At 43.1% G+C, this 19,151-nt stretch overlaps 1 protein-coding gene across 1 annotated transcript in view; it reads right to left on the minus strand.

Moving 5' to 3' along the window:
* LOC142398414 (BMP/retinoic acid-inducible neural-specific protein 3-like) overlaps positions 1–19,151 on the minus strand; it is a 77,199-nt gene that overhangs the window by 12,104 nt on the left and 45,944 nt on the right. Inside the window, exons 5-6 of the mRNA XM_075482395.1 lie at positions 8,361–8,466; positions 7,165–7,401 (exon numbers count right to left, since the gene is read on the minus strand). Of these exons, the coding sequence (XP_075338510.1) occupies positions 7,165–7,401; positions 8,361–8,466 (343 nt within the window). The remainder of the gene's footprint in view (positions 1–7,164; positions 7,402–8,360; positions 8,467–19,151) is intronic.

Raw genomic sequence — 19,151 nt, forward strand, 5'->3', positions numbered from 1 at the left:
GAACAAGATAGGCTCTCACACCGGCAGGCTACCAAGTAGCTAGCAGGGTTGCACTAACAAATGGTTAGTCTCAGGAACAAACACAAACACGTTTTATTTGGTCTTCATTGACCATGGCTTTCAGTCCACCTTTCGTGTAGAACTACAGACACGTTCACGTTTCCATGTGGGGGTTTAAAAATTACTGTACACTATGCTGAGACTGCTTTATGGAGAACTGTTTCAGTGAGGAGTATTCGCTGTCATTCTGGTTATCTTACGTGAGCTAAAGGTTTGCGTCGTTACACAGATCAAATGGACCATTATCACTAGTTGTATACACTAATAAAGACGTTGTGGTGCCGTGTTTTTGCAACGTTGGTGTGTTTGTGACTTATTGCAGTGGATAAGGCTGCGTATAAGCATTCCTTGAGGGAGTTTGTTCTCTCTGCTTCAAGTAGTACTGCCACCACCGTGGCCCAACTTGCACCGCAGCTGCTTTGAAACCGCTCACAACGTTCAGTAGCCACCCCGCCCCCAACTTGCGCCACGGCCGCCTTGACCGTTCACAGCCTTGCGTGTTGATTGGTTGTATTCAGTGTGCCAAACAAATCATCTCATGAACTCAAAGTGGCGAGAGCAGAAGACGCGTTCAGAACGAAACGGCTGCAAAATTGGTTGTGAAAATTATATAAACTTATCGGTGGAAATTTATGGAAAGTATGGCCCATGCCGATATCCCCAAAGTGCTAAATATCGGCCCGATATATCGGTGGAGCCGATAATCGGTCGGGCCTTTGTGATGGTAAATTTGATGTCTGCTAACCACTTGTCTTTTAAAAGACACCTTGTTGTAGACCCAATGTCTGCAGACCATATGTCTGTTGATTAACACATTGACAATAATCATTCAAATGACCATTGTCTCCGGATTCTGCATCTCCCCAAAGTGCGAGACTTTCCCCCAGGGGGTGTGGCAAGGAGACAGTTGAAAGAATACACACCTGAAAGAATCAAACCCTTCCCCTTTCTGTATAAATGCATCGTATTTCCTTTGTTCTGGGTCTCTTCTCACCACGAACGCTGACTGGTGAGGACTGACCTCTTTTGCAGAAGAAAATAAACACGTGGCCGGCCGGCACAAACATTGAAAGTCTATATTTCACTTCTCATCAGATGTAATAGGAAGGTAAGCAAAATCTTAATAGGGAGTTAAGACAATAATTCCATAACAATTTGGCGTTGTCGGCAGGACCTCACGCGCAATCGTTTGGGACGAGACACGGGAAGCGATTGGCCGTCCTGAATTATATAATTCAGCCTCCGAACGTCTGTTTAGTTTTTAAGACGGGAGGGCTAACCGTGTAATGTCCTAGATCGTTGCCGCTGAGATTCAACGGACATAATTCAGCGAAAAACCATCTGGAGAGTACTGAAATATTGACTTCTAAATTATTATTTAAAATTTGGGTTTTAGCATTTCCATTTCTCATGATCTTAGCAGGTGGCAAAGTTTTTTGCTGCTTGTGAACTTAAGAAAACGAAGCAGGGACGTTAAATGTTGTAAATGTTGTCTAATGTAGTTTTTTGCTGCTTGTGAACTTAAGAAAACGAAGCAGGGACGTTAAATGTTGTAAATATTGTCTAATGTAGTTTTTTGCTGCTTGTGAACTTAGAAAAACGAAGCAGACGGGTGAATGTGTTTGTCAGAAGGGTGAATGTGTTTGTTTGTAGTTTTTTGCTGCTTGTAAACTTAAGAAAACGAAGCATGAGGAAAGTTAAATAAATGTAGTTTTTTTACTACTTATGGAATAATCGGGTCAGTCGTACGACGCTTCCTATTTGGAACGGGGGGCAGGGTCCCTGTTGAGGGAGCGCAGCCTCCGGGGAGGGTCACTTGTTGACGTTATGAGAAAGAAATGTGGGGGGAAAAAGGTTAAAATATCTAAATGTTTGGGTTCCCAATAGGGGGTCCCTTAGTTTAAAAGACATATCAAAGTTAGAAGAAAAACTGAAGAAAAGGGAACGGGAAATAATAAGACAGAACAAAATTCAAAGAGATTGTTTACAAAGGACAGAGGCAGAGACACGAGGTGAGAGATATACACAGATACAGATTCCATTTACATGCGAAGGAGTTGAAACCAATGGCGGCTGGATTCTAATCTCAACGCACCAACTCCTTCACACACCTCGTCTACCACACCCTGAACATGACTTTTGCTAACCAATGGAAATTGCAAACTTTAACATGCTTCTGAGTTTTGTTTCAGCCAAGAAAAGCAAACGACTTTAAGACACCAGAGGACCTGGAATGCATTCCACCTGATGAGGAAGGCTGGTTAAAGGAGAGGTTTGACAAACTCGCATTGAAACACATTTATTGGACACAACATAAATGTGCTGCACTAGTCTCATTCAGGCCCACACATCCCACTAGAAGAACACACATCAGATAGTTGGGAAGATTTAAGCCCCGTTATGAAATCATGTAAGCGTGCAGCCGATTAGCAAGAAAATCTGATAAATCTGGTTTATGTTTCTCACCTACACTGCAGTGGTACAAAAAAAAAAAAAAAAGAGAAAAAGTGATTTCTATGTGCACACCCAAAGGAAAATCCAGCTGGTAACTAAAAGCACTTCTAAAAAACTTTTGTTGTTTGTCCAAAGAAAACACTGTACTCAAACAGCCTTACAGGAAATCTCCAAGTCGCTGTGGTAAGTATGATGTTTTTCAAAGTTTGTGAAAATGTTGTCATCACTCCAAAATCAGACTTTAAACTTTGTAATTCAGTTAAACAAGAAGCCATCGATGGAAAACCACCATTCTTTGAGTCTCTTAAGACAGCAGGAGTCATTGTCCCAGGTGATGATTCTCCAAAACACACACCTTTATTTCCTGATAAGAAGATCAGAGATAAAAAAATCAGCCAACAGTGGCGTGTTGTTCAGGGTCTGCAAGCGGGTAATGCAGCCAATTAATACAAAATTTGTTTCGATGGTCAACTTTTTCAGACATCTAATTTGAGGCTCCAGGTTTACACAGGAAGCTAATTCTGGTTTGCTTTCAACTTCACCACACAAGGCCATAAATTCACACGTCTGTTTCAAGAATACTGTGAAAGCCAATGAAGCGCTCAGACAGTCTTGAATCCTTTGTTTTCTCTCCAGACACTACTTCGTTACAATATGCTGATGACCTAAAGATTTGCATCCCACTTTGCAGGTCTATTCTGATGTAACTCTCCTGGTCCCATGCTGTGTCCAGAATTTCACTTGAACAAAAGACTTCCCAGCTCTTCACAGCATGATGGCTACAATACAACACAATGCTTTTAGATAATCTGATGACAAACCCATTTTTCCATCATGACAGAAATTTCAGGTTGCAAATGCCTCGCTCACACTAACAACTCAGATCCAGTCTCTCTAGGAAATGCAGGCGAGGATGCCGCTGGCTGCAAACAGAGCGACATTCCAACACACTGCCACTGATTTGTATCAATTCCTGTTACCATTCCCAACTTTCTTACAGCAACACAGCCCTTCGCCACACCACAGGAAAAGACGCTCCAGTGCCACACAGAAAAGGAAGCTGTGTGATGTGGACCTGACGATAAATCTTTCCTGCCTGAACATTTCTTTCCTCACTTTGCATAACTGACACATGGGTTGAACCATGTGTCAAAAGGGGGGAAGAATAATGCTATAACCCAACACTGTTTTCACTAAAGGATTTTCAGATTTTCTTCAAGTTTCGTCAATCATGAATGGTTTGTGCAACCCATAACAGGTAAAACAAAACGATCACACCCACTCACCCACCACAGACAGACCATTTGAACACCTGACGATAGATTTAATAATTGCTTAGTAATAGATCGACATGTGGTCGAACTGAATTGAAGTATTCCCAGCAAAATACCAAAAAGGCTCTGCTAACAGAGATTATTCCCAGCTCACTTTGTCAATTATGCAATAACCCAAATTAATACATTTCTTGCTATTAACCTCAAACAACATTGTTTATAACACCCTGCCAGAAAATGACACTCTAAAATCAAATTAGCGTAGTGTTGTGAGGAAACAGGACTGCCAGGGACAAAAGCCTATTGTCCTTATGCATATTAGGATAAAGAAAACATCTAACATACACATAAGACCTTTTGCAATTCTTTTACACACAGAGTCTGTAACCAGGCCACTCCATTCCACTCACACAAGGAAATATGTTACAATATTGCAAAACTTATTCTGTCTATCTGTGTCAGCAGGTAAAATCACCACCAGTTTCCACATCACGCCATGCCAGCCTGACGACTGGGTGGGGGTGGAGGGCCTGAGAAGGAAGCACCGGCATTCCAAATGGTAACGAGATCCATTCCAGGGCCTTCTGATGACGCATACCGCTGTGAAGATGGCAGAGAACGACGCGGGTTCACGCCAACCACTGAAGGAAGATCCCCGAGCCAACGGAGGAGCCAAGCTGCCAACCGGAACGACAAGGAGGAACACACGCCGAGGATGAACAACACGAGGACAAATGGTGCAAGGACGCACAGACGCCAAGGAAGATGGATGACATCAGGAACGAACGGTGCAAGGACGCACAGACGCCAAGGAAGATGGATGACATCAGGAACGAACGGTGCAAGGACGCACAGACGCCAGAGAGGACGACGCAAGGAATCAACTCAATAAACGCCAACTAGACGTGTTTCAACAAACTACACCATGGCACGTATTGGTGTGGAATTAAATATCCAAGCTCGGATATGCAACTCGGATATAACAACTCAGTTATAGTCAATGGGTCACCCGATCCACATGGCTCCCAACTTTAACATGCTGTTAGATTTTAAGACGGTCAAGCGGACCTCTGGAACTGAAGACAATCACTCTGATGAATATGAGAACATTACCAACATCATCAAACATATGCAAGATGCCATTCAACTCCCACCAGCAGTGAATGACTTAGAGCCAAGAATGGCCAGCACGGTTTTTAATAATAATTTTCTTTTTGCTCTGCATCTTAATTCCATGCGTGTTAAAATGGCTGTTTGATGTGCTCATAACAAAGATGATTTACTCTTCCACGTATGTTCATGTGTATGCCAATAAGGCCGACCAAAATTCAACCTCTGTTCAAATTCCTGACACCAAATCAGACTCTGATAAAATTTTGTAAATGTTCATTTTTATTTTTATTTTTTTTGTTTTGCTTTGTGTTGGTTTGGTTTGTTTGTTTGTTTTTATATTCCCCTCATTATTTTCTCTCTTGTAGACAACTGCCAGGATGATATATTTTTCAATCTGTGTGAATTAGTGATAATCAGATACTTAAGCTATGACTATTTTTAATTTTGTTCCCTTTCATTTTTTTAATTCCTTTTTATTTTTCTTTAAGGTTGTTTTGTTTTCTGTTAGTGATTAGTTCTACTCAATTGAAAGAAAGTGGTTGATGATTTCTAATTTTTATCTTTTTAAAATTCTATTTCAATATTGTTTTCCTTTAGTTTTTACATTATTTCATTTTATTCTTTTTATTTTTTCTTAAGTTTGTCTCCTATCAGTGATTAATTGAATCAAAAGAGGGGAATGTGATGGTAAATTTGATGTCTGCTAACCACTTGTCTTTTAAAAGACACCTTGTTGTAGACCCAATGTCTGCAGACCATGTGTCTGTTGATTAACACATTGACAATAATCATTCAAATGACCATTGTCTCCGGATTCTGCATCTCCCCAAAGTGCGAGACTTTCCCCCAGGGGGTGTGGCAAGGAGACAGTTGAAAGAATACACACCTGAAAGAATCAAACCCTTCCCCTTTCTGTATAAATGCATCGTATTTCCTTTGTTCTGGGTCTCTTCTCACCACGAACGCTGACTGGTGAGGACTGACCTCTTTTGCAGAAGAAAATAAACACGTGGCCGGCCGGCACAAACATTGAAAGTCTATATTTCACTTCTCATCAGATGTAATAGGAAGGTAAGCAAAATCTTAATAGGGAGTTAAGACAATAATTCCATAACACCTTACAGTAAAGTAGAGAAATGTGATTGTTAAAAGGGAGTCGTTCCTTTCCACAGTCGCCTCAGGCACGCTCAGGACGGGAGATTGGACTGAAGACAAGTTTCGGTGCAATCTGTTGGTTTCCTTAGCTAGGAAATTGTTTTTGAACTGGCTCTATATGAATGAATTGGATTATTTTATAAATAATTATGATTACAATGAATTTAATTCCAATTGGCTTGAATTGGACTTTATTATTTAAGTGCCTTGAGATGCCTTTTGTTGTATTTGGCGCTATATAAATAAAAATGAATTGAATTGAATTGATGCAGAACTTTAAGCTAACTTCTGACCTGGTAAATAAAAAGCATGACTTGTTAACCATGTAGATGCTAATGGTCCAGCTAATGTTGTTCTATATATTTTTCAGCCGATTCTGTGACGTTGGCTTGTTGTATGTGTGAATGCATTCATTTCAAACTTAAAATGAAAGGAGCCAATATAAATCAACAAGCAATGAAGAAGAGTTTTTTCCCCTGTTATAAATACATTAATCTTTATCAGGAATGGAAACATACACCTTATATACCACTTTATAATTCTATGTGGCAAGTTGGACTCTACAACACACTGCCAGTTGGCTGTCTGGCAGAAACAGTGGAAACGAGAACATGATCTGTTAACCAGGACCCTTGAAGTTCACAGATTAGATTTGTTTTTTTTTTTATCTTTACCTTTTGTGCAGACAGAAAATATCATGTTTGATTTTTCCAGCAAATCCTTTTGTTCTTTTACTCTTCCCAGAACTTTATTAAAACTGATTGAGCTTCTTAAAAAGTCGCAGTGCCCCTGAGCACCTTCATAGCGTCAGAACAATTATTTTATACAAAAATCGATGGGCATCTGTATTCAGGAGTCTGCCAGCAGTTAGTGTTCGTCAGCCAGAAATGCATTTGGGAGAAAAATGTTTCAGCCCTTTAATTCAAGTTTAAATTCATATGCTTTTCAGAGAAGAATGACCTGTGTCCCGAAAGTCTATGTTGAAGGCAGCTTTTAAAAGCCAATGTTCCGCCTTATTTTCTTTGATTTTTTTTTTTTTGTGAAAGCACTATCGAAGCTGACATTTTCAAGTTCCATTCGAGAGGGTCCCAATTAATTTATGACTCACCAGATTCCTCAAACTCCTGGCTGGTCAGCCTCCAGGCATCACTGATGTGCAGCAGGCTGTTTTCCAGGGTGTCCAGGTCAGAGCGAGGACAGTTACATTGTGGGAAGTCCACGCTGCACTCACACCAGCAATCATTATTCTGGCAAACAAATTGGCCCTCAGATTTACAGCCGATGTAGTTGAGCGCTGCCTGAATGAAGCGGCTTTGTAGATAGCCTGGCAGGATGACTTGCAGCCCTGTGGCACAACAAAGACAAGATATATGGTGGGAAAAATGCAATATATTTGTCTTTGAAACATATATTATGAAGCTAGTGATAGTCTGTGTTCCTAAATAAATTTTTCCACAGCAAATTTAAATAGCATGATACTATAAATCTCGCATCATCAGCACATCATTTCATTCAAGTATTAAAGGTAGTCCTGCAACCATTGTTAATCTACTATTAGTGTCAGCTGTTCTACCACTCCACTGTTTTTTTCATTCAAGAAAGATGAAAAGATTAAAAAAATAGGAAATATTTATGTCTTTAGTAATAAAGAATAGGCTACTGTAGGCTGAGTGCCCGTGAGGCACGAGGGAAGTCAGAACTCTGAGGCTTACATGCTGTTGATTATTTTTTTGTCAAGAAGAGAAGCCAGAACATTGAACATGTGTCCTTTAAAAAAAATTGTTTTGACATTTTGGAATATAGGCTTTTTCAATTTCTTGCAGAGTTCAGGCCAATTTTAACAGCATCCATCATGAAGAGCAAGACGACTTTACACCGATGGCGTCAGGAGAAACAGAAACGGTAATGTTGATTTTCTTATACACAAACCAGTAGTTGCTCTCCTACATTGTGCATTAAGATTCACTGGTGTTGCACTACATCGGACAAAAGCTGACAATTTTGAATGGCCATTTACAGTTTAATCATCCTCAAGGACCACTGAACTGCAACATCTCTGTTAAATGAGAATGAGACCGAAATTTTGACCCGAGTTACTCACATCCAGTGGTGACAATCTCACTGACTGCATTAGTTTAATTAGCTTGCGTTTATAGATGATGAATGACTTGTGTAGTGGGAGGAGGTCATTAGATGAAAAGATTGATTGTTCTGCCTGACCAGCTGTGCAAACAGTGCAAAGAGTCAGAGTGACATGTTACTGTCCATATGCTAACAATACAGGATCTGGTAATGTCCATTTACCTTGGAGGTGAACCTTGTTTTCTGGACTGTGGACCAATACAGAGCTGACAGTGTCCAGGTTGTCATAGTTGCTGCACCCGAGAGGCCCAGTTCTGGTTTCAGTCACCTGAAATCACATGGAGTGAATTTGGTTTACTCTTTGCAGTCAGAACTTTTTGAATCAACTCATTTAACAATGCTTTAGGACTCGCTGTTGAAAACAGTCTGGATGGTTATTTTTGTCTTTGATCGGAGGCACATGGAGTATATTTCTTCCAATAAAAAAAAAAAAAAGAAAGAAATGAAATCAGTCAAAAACTAAACAAAACATCTGAAACATTGATTGGTCTAATCACTGTGTGATGGTCCATCCCAGGTGCCTCCAAGCTCTGAGACGTTGACATCGCCTCTGGACAAGGTGAAGGTGAGGCTTCTTCTTTTACACTGTAAAGATTTAAGTGGAATTTTTGAATGTAACTCTTTATTGTAGTGCATCACAAAGATTTCCCACAATAATCCTTTGCCTCTGGGATAATATCGGCTATTGCTGAATGGCGCTTCTTGATGGAGTGCCATCTGACTGATCAAAGATCGCAATTGTCCAGCTTAGACTTGCGCCCTTGCCCTTTATGCATTAAATTTTCTCCAGATTTCTTGAATGGTTTAACCATATTCTGCATTGCAGAGGGAAAAAAATCCCTTCCAATCTTTCTTCGAAGGATGTGGGTTTTAATCTTTTCAATGATTCCATAATCCATTTGTTGACAAACTGGAGATCCTGTGCCCATCTTTGCTCAGACTAAGCCCTTTGTGGAGGCTGATTTAGTCCAAATTCATGAAAAAAAAAACTGTCGACATCATATGTTTGCAATAACTATTTATTTATTTATTAGGGACCGAGCAGTGAAACTGCAAGGACCCTATTGTATCTGTAAGGTTTATTAGGGACCGAGCAGTGAAACTGCAAGGACCCTATTGTATCTGTAAGGTTTATTATTATTAGGGACCGAGCAGTGAAACTGCAAGGACCCTATTGTATCTGTAAGGTTTATTATTATTAGGGACCGAGCAGTGAAACTGCAAGGACCCTATTGTATCTGTAAGGTTTATTATTAGGGACCGAGCAGTGAAACTGCAAGGACCCTATTGTATCTGTAAGGTTTATTATTATTAGGGACCGAGCAGTGAAACTGCAAGGACCCTATTGTATCTGTAAGGTTTATTATTATTATTCTTATTCTTTGCAAAAGGTATGCGAAAACTCAGGAAATTTTGCAAGCGCCACGTGCCAGTCGACGACATGAAAGAATCTAAACATTATATCTTTGGGAGTTGCTCATTGGCTCTGTAGCGCCCCCTACGGTGCATAAAAATGGTCCCCTTAATAGGATTAGTTTCGCGTGGGACGACGAAATTCGGTACACTCATTCATCATGCCCAGACGCACCAAAAAGTCTCTTGCCATCACGGTGCCACGTACACAGGAAGGCGGCCATTTTGGATGGAAAGTGCGTTTTCGTGCCATTTTTGGCCGATTCCACGCCTTGCATAAGATCGAACTTGTCCTACAGATTTCATGCTACAGACTTCAAACTTGGCCAGGTTACTCTCAAGACATGGGGGGAGAAATTCATGGAGAAACTTTTTCAAAACTTAAAGGGCGTGGGCGTGGCAACTCCTCAAAGTTCGATGACTCGCCATCACTCGCCACAACAAATGAAGTCGCTTATAACTCCCACATACATTATCCAATCTGTCCCAAACTTCATACGGTGAATGCTGGACCCAGCCTGAACGCGTACATATTATCATAACGACATCCACCTATAGCGCCACCTGCTGGTGGTCGGAAACATCTCTTTTTTTCCACATCTCGCATTTGATCGAACTCGTCCTACAGATTTAATGCTACAAGCTTCAAACTTGGCCAGGTTACTCTTAAGACATGGGGGGAAAGAGTCATGGAGAAACTTTTTCAAACCTCAAAGGGCGTGGCCGTGGCGACGCCTCAAAGTTATGACTCATCATGAAAAATTAAGTCGCTTATAACTTCCACATACATTATCCAATCTGTCCCAAACTTCATACGGTGATAGCTGGACCCAGCCTGAATGCGCATAGATAAAATAGTGACATCCACCAACAGCGCCACCTGCTGGTGGTCAGAAACGTCTTTTTTTTCCATACCTCACATTTTATCAAACTCCTCCCACAGATTTAATGCTACAAGCTTCAAACTTAGCCAAGTTACTCTTAAGACATGGAGGCAACAATTCATGGAGAAACTTTTCCAAACTCTGAACGGTGTGGGCGTGGCCATGCGGTGAAAATCGTGTGATGGCGTTTGTGATTTGAAAGCCTTATCATCATCTCAAGGTAATGAAACTTGGTACACACGTCCACCCTGACGACCTCGTACGTATGTAAAGGGTATCGTGTGTGGGCGGAGAAAAATGGCTCAGTGGCGCCCCCTAGAAATTTTCAAAAACCCCTCCGCATTGGGGTTATGCTGTGCTCGTAAGTACACAGCGGGTATCGTGCGTGTGGGCAGAGCTGCAGCTCCAGCGTCCAGCGCATGCCCAACGTACGCACATCCCAACGTACGCACACCTCGGTCCCGCTCACAGCTGCTTGCAGCTTTCTAGTTATTCTTTCTTTCTTTCTTATTCTTTGCAAAAGGTATGCGAAAACTCAGGAAATTTTGCGAGCGCCACGTGCTAGTCGACGACATGAAAGAATCTAAACATTATATCTTTGGGAGTTGCTCATTGGCTTTGTAGCGCCCCCTACGGTGCTTAAAAATGGTGCCCGCAATGGGGTTAGTTTCGCGTAGGACAATGAAATTCGGTACACTGATTCACCATGCCCAGACGCACAAAAAAGTCTCTTGCCGCCATGGTCCCACGTAGACAGGAAGGCGGCCATTTTGGATGGAAAGTGCGTCTTCGTGCCATTTTTGACCGATTCCATGCCTTGCATAAGATCGAACTTGTCCTACAGATTTCATGCTACAGACTTGAAACTTGGCCAGGTTACTCTTAAGACATGGAGGGAAAAATTCATTGGCCAACTTTTTCAAAACTTAAAGGGCGTGGCCTTGGCGACGCCTCAAAGTTTGATGACTCGCCATCACTCGCCACGAAAAATGAAGTCGCTTATAACTTCCACATACATAATCCAATCTTTCCCAAAGTTCAACAGGTGATTGCTGGACCCAGCCTGAACGCACACATGTAAAATAGTGACATCCACCTATAGCGGCACCTGCTGGTGGTTGGAAATGTCTTTTTTTTTCCACACCTCACATTTGATCAAACTCCTCCTACAGATTTCATGCTACAAGCTTCAAACTAGGCCAGGTTACTCGTAAGACATGGGGGGAAAAAATCATTGGCCAACTTTTTCAAACCTCAAAGGGCATGGCCGTGGCGACGCCTCAAATTTCTCTCCATAAAAAATTAAGTCGCCTATAACTCCCACATACATTATCCAATCTGTCCCAAACGTCATACGGTGATTGCTAGACCCAACCTGAACGCGCACATATAAGATAGTGATATACACCTACAGCGCCACCTACTGGTGATCGGAAACGTCTTTTTTTTCAACAACTCGCATTTGATCGAACTCCTCCTACAGATTTTATGGTAACAGCTCCAAACTTGGCCAGATTACTCTTTAGCTAGGGGGGAAGAAAAATCTTGAGAAACTTTTCCAAACTCTGAACGGTGTGGGCTTGTTCAGGCGGTGAAAATCGTGTGATGGCGTTTGTGATTTGAAAGCCTTATCATCATCGCAAAGTCATGAAACTTGGTACACACGTCCGCCTTGTCGACCTCGTACGTATGTAAAGAGTATTGTGTGTGGGCGGTGCTAAATGGCTCAGTGGCGCCCCCTAGAAATTTTCATAAAACCACTCCGCATTGGGGTTTTTATGTGCTCGTACGTACGCAGAGGGTATCGTGCGTGTGAGCAGAGCTACAGCCCCAGCGTCCAGCGCATGCCCCAACGTACGCACATCCCAACGTACGCACACTCGGTCCCGCTCACAGCTGCTTGCAGCTTTCTAGTTAGGGACCGAGCAGTGAAACTGCAAGGACCCTATTGTATCTGTAAGGTTTATTAGGGACCGAGCAGTGAAACTGCAAGGACCCTATTGTATCTGTAAGGATTATTATTATTATTATTATTTTTCTCCTCCGTTATTAGGGACCGATCAGGAACTGCAAGGACCCTATTGTATCTGTAAGGATTATTAGGGACCGAGCAGTGAAACTGCAAGGACCCTGTTGTATCTGTAAGGTTTATTAGGGACCGAGCAGTGAAACTGCAAGGACCCTATTGTATCTGTAAGGTTTATTATTATTCTTCTTATTCTTTGCAAAAGGTATGCGAAAACTCAGGAAATTTTGCAAGCGCCACGTGCCAGTCGACGACATGAAAGAATCTAAACATTATATCTTTGGGAGTTGCTCATTGGCTCTGTAGCGCCCCCTACGGTGCATAAAAATGGTCCCCTTAATAGGATTAGTTTCGCGTGGGACGACGAAATTCGGTACACTCATTCATCATGCCCAGACGCACCAAAAAGTCTCTTGCCATCACGGTGCCACGTACACAGGAAGGCGGCCATTTTGGATGGAAAGTGCGTTTTCGTGCCATTTTTGGCCGATTCCACGCCTTGCATAAGATCGAACTTGTCCTACAGATTTCATGCTACAGACTTCAAACTTGGCCAGGTTACTCTCAAGACATGGGGGGAGAAATTCATGGAGAAACTTTTTCAAAACTTAAAGGGCGTGGGCGTGGCAACTCCTCAAAGTTCGATGACTCGCCATCACTCGCCACAACAAATGAAGTCGCTTATAACTCCCACATACATTATCCAATCTGTCCCAAACTTCATACGGTGAATGCTGGACCCAGCCTGAACGCGTACATATTATCATAATGACATCCACCTATAGCGCCACCTGCTGGTGGTCGGAAACATCTCTTTTTTTCCACATCTCGCATTTGATCGAACTCGTCCTACAGATTTAATGCTACAAGCTTCAAACTTGGCCAGGTTACTCTTAAGACATGGGGGGAAAGAGTCATGGAGAAACTTTTTCAAACCTCAAAGGGCGTGGCCGTGGCGACGCCTCAAAGTTATGACTCACCATGAAAAATTAAGTCGCTTATAACTTCCACATACATTATCCAATCTGTCCCAAACTTCATACGGTGATAGCTGGACCCAGCCTGAATGCGCATAGATAAAATAGTGACATCCACCAACAGCGCCACCTGCTGGTGGTCAGAAACGTCTTTTTTTTCCATACCTCACATTTTATCAAACTCCTCCCACAGATTTAATGCTACAAGCTTCAAACTTAGCCAAGTTACTCTTAAGACATGGAGGCAACAATTCATGGAGAAACTTTTCCAAACTCTGAACGGTGTGGGCGTGGCCATGCGGTGAAAATCGTGTGATGGCGTTTGTGATTTGAAAGCCTTATCATCATCTCAAGGTAATGAAACTTGGTACACACGTCCACCCTGACGACCTCGTACGTATGTAAAGGGTATCGTGTGTGGGCGGAGAAAAATGGCTCAGTGGCGCCCCCTAGAAATTTTCAAAAACCCCTCCGCATTGGGGTTATGCTGTGCTCGTAAGTACACAGCGGGTATCGTGCGTGTGGGCAGAGCTGCAGCTCCAGCGTCCAGCGCATGCCCAACGTACGCACATCCCAACGTACGCACACCTCGGTCCCGCTCACAGCTGCTTGCAGCTTTCTAGTTAGGGACCGAGCAGTGAAACTGCAAGGACCCTATTGTATCTGTAAGGTTTATTATTATTATTATTCTTTCTTTCTTATTCTTTGCAAAAGGTATGCGAAAACTCAGGAAATTTTGCGAGCGCCACCTGCCAGTCGACGACATGAAAGAATCTAAACTTTATATTTTTGGGAGTCGCTCATTGGCTCTGTAGCGCCCCCTATAATGCTTAAAAATGGTCTCCGCAATAGGATTAGTTTCGCGTGGGACGACGAAATTCGGTACACTCATTCATCATGCCAAGACGCACAAAAAAGTCTCAGGCCGCCATGGTCCCACGTCCACAGGAAGTCGGCCATTTTGGATGGAAAGTGCGTTTTCGTGCCATTTTTGACCGATTCCACACCTTGTATAAGATCGAACTTGTCCTACAGATTTAATGCTACAGACTTCAAACTTGGCCAGGTTACTCTTAAGACATGGAGGGAAAAATTCATTGGCCAACTTTTTCAAAACTTAAAGGGCGTGGCCGTGGCGACGCCTCAAAGTTTGATGACTCGCCATCACTCGCCACGAAAAATGAAGTCGCTTATAACTCCCACATATATTATCCAATCTGTCCCAAACTTCATACGGTGAATGCTGGACCCAGACTGAAAGCTCACATATAAAATAGTGACATCCACCTATAGCGCCACCTGCTGGTGGTTGGAAATGTCTTTTTTTTTCCACACCTCGCATTTGATCAAACTCCTCCTACAGATTTCATGCTACGAGCTTCAAACTTGGCCAGGTTACTCTTAAGACATGGGGGGAAAAAATCATTGGCCAACTTTTTCAAACCTCAAAGGGCGTGGCCGTGGCGACGCCTCAAATTTATGACTCGCCATAAAAAATTAAGTCGCTTATAACTCCCACAAACATTATCCAATCTGTCCCAAACTTCATACGGTGAATGCTGGACCCAGCCTGAATGTGTACATATAAAATAGAGACATCCACCTACAGCGCCACCTGCTGGTGGTTGGAAATGTCTTTTTGTTTTCACACCTCACATTTGATCAAACTCCTCCTACAGATTTCATGCTACAAGCTTCAAACTTGGCCAGGTTACTCTTAAGACATGGGATGAAAAAATCATTGGCCAACTTTTTCAAACCTCAAAGGGCGTGGCCGTGGCGACGCCTCAAATTTATGACTCGCCATGAAAAATTAAGTCGCTTATAACTCCCACATACATTATCCAATCTTTCCCAAACTTCATACGGTGATTGCTTGACCCAGCCTGAACACGCACATATAAAATACTGACATCCACCTACAGCGCCACCTGCTGGTGGTCTGAAAAGTCTTTTTTTTCCACACCTCAAACTCCTCCTACAGATTTAATGCTACAGGCTTCAAACTTGGCCAGGTTACTCTTAAGACATGGGGGGAAAAATTCATGGAGAAACTTTTCCAAACTCAGAACGGTGTGGGCGTGGCCAGGCGGTGAAAATCGTGTGATGGCGTTTGTGATTTGAAAGCCTTATCATGATCGCAAGGTCATGAAACTTGGCACACACGTCCACCCTGATGACCTCGTACGTATGTAAAGGGTATCGTGTGTGGGCGGAGCAAAATGGCTCAGTGGCGCCCCCTAGAAATTTTCAAAAACCCCTCCGCATTTGGGTTTTTATGCGCTTGTAAGTATGCAGAGGGTATCGTGCGTGTGGGCAGAGCTGCAGCTCAAGCGTCCAGCGCATGCCCCAACATGCGTACATCCCAACGTACGCACACCTCGGTCCCGCTCACAGCTGCTTGCAGCTTTCTAGTTATTATTATTCTTTCTTTCTTTCTTTCTTTCTTATTCTTTGCAAAAGGTATGCGAAAACTCAGGAAATTTTGCGAGCGCCACGTGCCGGTCGACGACATGAAAGAATCTAAACTTTATATTTTTGGTAGTCGCTCATTGGCTCTGTAGCGCCCCCTACGATGGTTAAAAATTGTCCCCGCAATAGGATTAGTTTCGCGTGGGATGACGAAATTCGGTACACTCGTTCATCATGCCAAGACGCACAAAAAAGTCTCAGGCCGCCATGGTCCCACGTACACAGGAAGGCGGCCATTTTGGATGGAAAGTGCGTTTTCGTGCCATTTTTGGCCGATTCCACGCCTTGCTTAAGATCGAACTTGTCCTACAGATTTCATGCTACAGACTTCAAACTTGGCCAGGTTACTCTCAAGACATGGGGGGGGAAATTCATGGAGAAACTTTTTCAAAACTTAAAGGGCGTGGGCGTGGCAACTCCTCAAAGTTCGATGACTCGCCATCACTCGCCACAACAAATTAAGTCGCTTATAACTCCCACATACATTATCCAATCTGTCCCAAACTTCATACGGTGAATGCTGGACCCAGCCTGAACGCATACATATTATCATAACGACATCCACCTATAGCGCCACCTGCTGGTGGTCGGAAACATCTCTTTTTTTCCACATCTCGCATTTGATCGAACTCGTCCTACAGATTTAATGCTACAAGCTTCAAACTTGGCCAGATTACTCTTAAGACATGGGGGGAAAGAGTCATGGAGAAACTTTTTCAAACCTCAAAGGGCGTGGCCGTGGCGACGCCTCAAATTTATGACTCGCCATGAAGAATTAAGTCGCTTATTACTTCCACACTCATTATCCAATCTGTCCCAAACTTCACACGGTGAATGCTGGACTCAGCCTGAACGCGTACATATTATCATAGTGACATCCTCCTATAGCGCCACCTGCTGGTGGTCGGAAATGTCATTTTTTGCCACACCTCACATTTTATAAAACTCCTCCTACAGATTTAATGCTACAAGCTTCAAACTTAGCCAGGTTACTCTTAAGACATGGGGGCAAATATTCATAGAGAAACTTTTCCAAACTCTGAACAATTCGGGCGTGGTCAGGCGGTGAAAAACTTGTGATGGTGTTTGTGATTTGAAAGCCTTATCATCATCACAACGTCATGAAACTTGGCACACACGTCCACCCTGATGACCTCGTTCGTATGTGAAGGGTATCGTGTGTGGGCTGAGCAAAATGGCTCAGTGGCGCCCCCTAGAAATTTTCAAAAACCCCTCCGCATTGGAGTTATTATGTCCTCGTACGTACGCAGAGGGTATCGTGTGTGTGGGCAGAGCTGCGGCTCCAGCGTCCAGCGCATGCCCCAACGTGCGCATATCCCAACGTACGCACACCTCGGTCCCGCTCACAGCTGCTTGCAGCTTTCTAGTTATTATTCTTTCTTTCTTCTTTCTTTCTTTCTTTCTTTCTTATTCTTTGCAAAAGGTATGCGAAAACTCAGGAAATTTTGCGAGCGCCACGTGCCAGTCGACGACATGAAAGAATCTAAACATTATATCTTTGGGAGTCGCTCATTGGCTCTGTAGCGCCCCCTACGATGGTTAAAAATTGTCCCCGCAATAGGATTAGTTTCGCTTGGGATGACGAAATTCGGTACACTTGTTCATCATGCCAAGACGCACAAAAAAGTCTCAGGCCGCCATGGTCCCACGTACACAGGAAGGCGGCCATTTTGGATGGAAAGTGCGTTTTCGTGCCATTTTTGGCCGATTCCACGCCTTGCTTAAGATCGAACTTGTCCTACAGATTTCATGCTACAGACTTCAAACTTGGCCAGGTTACTCTTAAGACATGGGGGGGGAAATTCATGGAGAAACTTTTTCAAAACTTAAAGGGCGTGGGCGTGGCAACTCCTCAAAGTTTGATGACTCGCCATCACTCGCCACAACAAATTAAGTCGCTTATAACTCCCACATACATTATCCAATCTGTCCCAAACTTCATACGGTGAATGCTGGACCTAGCCTGAACGCATACATATTATCATAACGACATCCACCTATAGCGCCACCTGCTGGTGGTCGGAAACATCTCTTTTTTTCCACATCTCGCATTTGATCGAACTCGTCCTACAGATTTAATGCTACAAGCTTTAAACTTGGCCAGATTACTCTTAAGACATGGGGGGAAAGAGTCATGGAGAAACTTTTTCAAACCTCAAAGGGCGTGGTCGTGGCGACGCCTCAAAGTTATGACTCGCCATGAAGAATTAAGTCGCTTATAACTTCCACACTCATTATCCAATCTGTCCCAAACTTCACACGGTGAATGCTGGACTCAGCCTGAACGCGTACATATTATCATAGTGACATCCTCCTATAGCGCCACCTGCTGGTGGTCGGAAATGTCATTTTTTGCCACACCTCACATTTTATAAAACTCCTCCTACAGATTTAATGCTACAAGCTTCAAACTTAGCCAGGTTACTCTTAAGACATGGGGGCAAATATTCATGGAGAAACTTTTCCAAACTCTGAACAATTCGGGCGTGGTCAGGCGGTGAAAAACGTGTGATGGTGTTTGTGATTTGAAAGCCTTATCATCATCACAACGTCATGAAACTTGGCACACACGTCCATCCTGAACACCTCGTACGTATGTGAAGGGTATCGTGTGTGGGCGGAGCAAAGTGGCTCAGTGGCGCCCCCTAGGGTACTTAAAAATGGTCCACACATTGGGGTTAGTTTTGCGTGGGACGACGAAATTCGGTACACTCATTCATCATGCCCAGACGCACAAAAAAGTCTCATGCCGCCATGGTCCCACGTCCACAGCAAGTCGGCCATTTTGGATGGAAAGTGCGTTTTCGTGCCATTTTTGACCGATTCTACACCTTGTATAAGATCGAACTTGTCCTACAGATTTCATGCTACAGACTTCAAACTTGGCCAGGCTACTCTTAAGACATGGGGGGAAAAATTCATGGAGAAACTTTTTCAAACCTCAAAGGGCGTGGGCGTGGCGACGCCTCAAAGTTCTATGACTCGCCATCACTCGCCACAACAAATTAAGTTGCTTATAACTCCCACATACATTATCCAATCTGTCCCAAACTTCATACGGTGAATGCTGGACCCAGCCTGAACGCGTACATATTATCATAGTGACATCCACCCATAGCGCCACCTGCTGGTGGTTGGAAACATCTTTTTTTTTCACACC

Source organism: Odontesthes bonariensis, chromosome 14, assembly GCF_027942865.1.
Source record: "Odontesthes bonariensis isolate fOdoBon6 chromosome 14, fOdoBon6.hap1, whole genome shotgun sequence".
In the NCBI taxonomy this organism is placed as follows: domain Eukaryota; kingdom Metazoa; phylum Chordata; class Actinopteri; order Atheriniformes; family Atherinopsidae; genus Odontesthes; species Odontesthes bonariensis.